Consider the following 3,875-nt stretch of genomic DNA (forward strand, 5'->3'; position numbering starts at 1 on the left):
TTGTTGGATTAGTTTTACCATTGTCGAAACGTCTTGTGCACCGGGATTCTGATTCTGATCGGAGGGTCCCGTGATGGAGGATTGTCTCCGCGGATCGTGAGCTTGTCATGGGCTAAGTTGGGACACCCCTGCAAGGTTTAAACTTTCGAGAGCCGTGCCCGCGGTTATGTGGCAGATGGAAATTTGTTAATATCCGATTGTAGAGGACTTGAAGTAAATTCAATTAAAATACACCAACTGCGTGCGTAACCGTGATTGTATCTTTTCGGGGAAGTTCGAGAGGAGAACACGGTTGGGTTATGTTTGAACGTAAGTAGTTCAGGATCACTTATTGATCATTATTAGATTGCGACTGTTGCGTAGTTTCTTATCTTACTCCTGTACTCGTAAGTTAGCCACCATACAATGCTTAGTCGCTTGCTGCAGCCTCAACACTTATCCATTCCATACCCATTAAGTTTTGCTAGTTTTGATACCCATGGTAATGGAATTGCTGAGTCCTCGTGGCTCACAGTTTACTACAACAACAGTTGCAGGTAATGCGATGTTCATGACGTGAGAGCGATGCTTGCTTGTTTGGAGTTCTTCTTCTTTGATCAAGGAAAATAGGTTCCAGATCAGGGAGCCTGAGATTAGTTTGGGTGGTTGTCTTTTATTCGTTTGACTTCGTCCGTAGCCGGACTCTGTGTTCATCTTGAATGATTGTATAACTTGATGATATTTGTGTGACATTGTGGCGGTTGTAAGTCAAAGCTCGTATTCTATCTATTCAGTACATGAGATGAGCAAAGATACAACCAATCTTGCGATCATACCAATATGCGCTTATGCCCCAAGTCGTGCCTCGACACGTATGGAGTATAGCCGCATATTGGGCGTGACAGGTCATGACTGCCACGAATCTCAGGGCTATTATCTTCAACCAGATTGTTTTGTTCAGCAGAGTCTGCATTGCCAGTGGCTTCCACAGGTGCAGAGAGCCCTTCATCCACTATGTCACTACTAGTGTCTCCATCACTCTGCCCGACTGACATATTTTGCTCAACTGAAAGGGCAGTCATGTCGGGATCATCAGGTGAAGATTGCTTCCCCATACTTGCAACTTTCTGGTTAGCGGACATACCGCACATGCTATTTTCAGTTTGCTGGTGGCTTAGTAATGGGTACTCCATGTTAGACACAACATCCTTGGCATGTTCTGTTCGTTAACAATTCCCTGCAGGATGTTGTGAGCTGGACACATCCTCCTCCATGTTCGCAACACGCTGGACATCTGGAGACTAGCAATCCGGGTTGGACACAACCTCCTGAATATATGCTGATTGCTGGCTGTTCCCTGACGGATGCTGTGTGTTAGACACAGCCTCTTGAACATCTGAAATTTGACTTTTTTTCTGGAGGTACATGCAACTCATGGAATTCACCCTGTCTGATATTTGAATGTTGATGATTGTCTGCAGGCTGGTCTTGTTGCTCAGGGGTATTATCTTCTGCAGGTGCATCAGATGAACGGGCTGGAGATTGATGATTCCTTGGCACAGAATTCCCCTGCTCTGCATTGATCGATCTGTGGTCACGAAAGCTCAACAAAAGTGCACAGCCCATTTTTTTCACACAACACAGGCTGCTTGATTTGACCTTTTGTAGCCAATTTGCTACAGGTCCTTGAACAAAGAATCCAGCTAAAATTGCAAAGGAGATCCAAACTATGAAGAAAATAGACACCACAAAGAATGATGTTGCTAAGTCTCTACAGCATCCTGCAGCATACGCAACAATTAGGCACAGTAGGTCCACTAACACACATACAATCACTGCTTTGGTCCTTATTCCATGTCCACTCAGTTTTGGGCTCAGAAGCAGTATGATTATGACCAAAGATGCCACGAAGGAAGTTGAATTGGAAATGATGAATATATTATAACGACCAAGGTAGTTACTCCGGAGAACAGAAGTACTCGGATGATGCTTGTAAGGAGGAAAGGCCATATGCACTTTATTAGAACCATGGTCATTTTCAGCCCAAAAGCCGCCCGGTGGATTCAATCCTGCTTGGTATGTGATAGTAGCAGCAAAAATTACAAGCGTCAAAATGAACTTACGAGCCTCCTCAACGGCTGTCTCTAGAGGGATGCTCTCTTGCCTGCCAAGGGAACTCTGTTGGTTTAGAACACTATTTATCATTGTCTGCAGATTCTGTTTCAATTCTCTTGGAATAAACCTTGTGGATACTAGGGTACGGATCCCAACATATATGATAACAGCAAGGACTAGAACCAAGATGTAAATGGATGACTTGAGTGTCCTGCAACTTCCAGCAGCATAAGCCCCCAGCAGGCTGAATAGGTCCAGTGTCATGGTTAATTGCATTGAATGGAGCCACATCCTCTGATTTGTCACACTCTTACTGAGAAGCAAGATGATTAAAACAAGAGATGCAGCGAAGGCTGCTGCATTGCAGTAAAAGCACACCTCATATCATTCAGAAAAGCCATCATGCATGACAGGGTCACCGGCATCATGACCATCCTTGTTTAGTATCCACGATCCCCCTGGTGGTGTTAATCCAGCATTGTATGTCACACCAACTGCTAGGACTCCAAGCAGTACCAAATATTTACGATGTCCCCACAAGAGCTCAAAAGCATCATTGATCCTGGAGCTGGATTCATGGCTAGGGGGTAATAAATTTCCGCTGGATGCGGCATTGGGTGTTTCGCTGTCTGCCATGTGGTGAAATTGCAAGTCTCAGGCTTTCAGTTGCTTTCTATTCCTACATCTGGAGCATCGGTTAACAGTTTCTTGGATGGAGAAGATATCTGAAGGATTCAGAGATAATTCAAGGATGGTTCTGAACAAGAAAAGGCAAAGAAGGTTGCTAGTAAGATGGACTTGGTGAAGTCTGTGTCCCAAAAGAAAACAACACAAAAGAGAGCACGTTAAAGGCTAACTTGCATGCTAGACCCCAACAATATGAATTATTTTTTCAAACAGTAACCACCATACGAATTATTAGCTCATGTTCACAGAGTTCTCCAGAAAAAAAGGTGGTTAATGTTGTACTAAGTTGGCCCCAATCAACTATCAGAGTCTATACTGGGTTGGTGTTAAAAGACGAAAGCAGATTGTCAGTCTATTAAGATCTTAAAAGGATCAACCCCGTTGTATATACTGTAACTAGATGAATTTCCTGTCTCTACATATTACAATACATATGTTCATGTTTGAGCATAGAGTTCTATTGGTTATACAATTTTAATGTTTATGGTTGGAAATTAATTGTGTTTCTCATCCAACAACAACATCATATACATGATTGAACTTTACTGTCATAATCCGACCCCACCAAAATAAGTGATCTAGAATCTAGAATCTAAAAACAAAGGGAAATATCTAGAATCTAGAACTACTTGTCTTATATGCGATTTCCCTTTGTTTTTCTTCCAACTGCTATTACCACATAGCACACATAAGACAAGTAGTAATACTTGTTGGTGGAGACACTAACAGATTCTACAGGGTAACTAGTAAAATTAATTGCATTCAATGGTAAGTTACACGCATCTAAGAGAAAGTAAAATAGTATACCTGGCATGGAAAGCATTGCAATGGTCAGTCACACGGGAAGGCTGCCCGCATTCGCCATAAACGGTTGCAAGTGAGCTTGTATCCAGAGCGATAACCAAAATGGTGGTCCAGATATTTCCCTTTGTTTTCTCTGAATACCTAGATCTGACTGCTATCGCCAAAAAAACACACATATATAAATAAATGTTAGTCTGTCGGAGAACTAGCAGCTGCTTGTTTTTTTAGATAATGCCAGATTACGTTTGGTAACTAGTAAGACTAACTGCAAGTAGGGAGGTTCAATAGGC

The 3,875-nt window shown here is 42.5% G+C and overlaps 1 protein-coding gene across 4 annotated transcripts in view; it reads right to left on the reverse strand.

Annotated features, from left to right (window-relative positions):
- Positions 1-263: 263 nt before the first annotated feature.
- The window catches only part of LOC123168763 (uncharacterized), a 5,416-nt gene continuing 1,804 nt past the window's right edge, over positions 264-3,875 (reverse strand). For 2 of the 4 annotated variants that reach the window (XM_044586632.1, XM_044586631.1), the window contains 2 exons: positions 3,589-3,736; positions 264-2,851 (listed from right to left, as the gene is read on the reverse strand). In XM_044586632.1, the coding sequence (XP_044442567.1) occupies positions 1,354-2,385 (1,032 nt within the window). In that variant the 5' untranslated portion in view covers positions 2,386-2,851; positions 3,589-3,736 and the 3' untranslated portion in view covers positions 264-1,353. Of the gene's footprint in view, positions 2,852-3,588; positions 3,740-3,875 lie in introns of all 4 variants that reach the window. The other 2 variants (XM_044586633.1, XM_044586634.1) reach the window with 2 other exon arrangements.

Source organism: Triticum aestivum, chromosome 7D, assembly GCF_018294505.1.
Source record: "Triticum aestivum cultivar Chinese Spring chromosome 7D, IWGSC CS RefSeq v2.1, whole genome shotgun sequence".
In the NCBI taxonomy this organism is placed as follows: Eukaryota; Viridiplantae; Streptophyta; class Magnoliopsida; order Poales; family Poaceae; genus Triticum; species Triticum aestivum.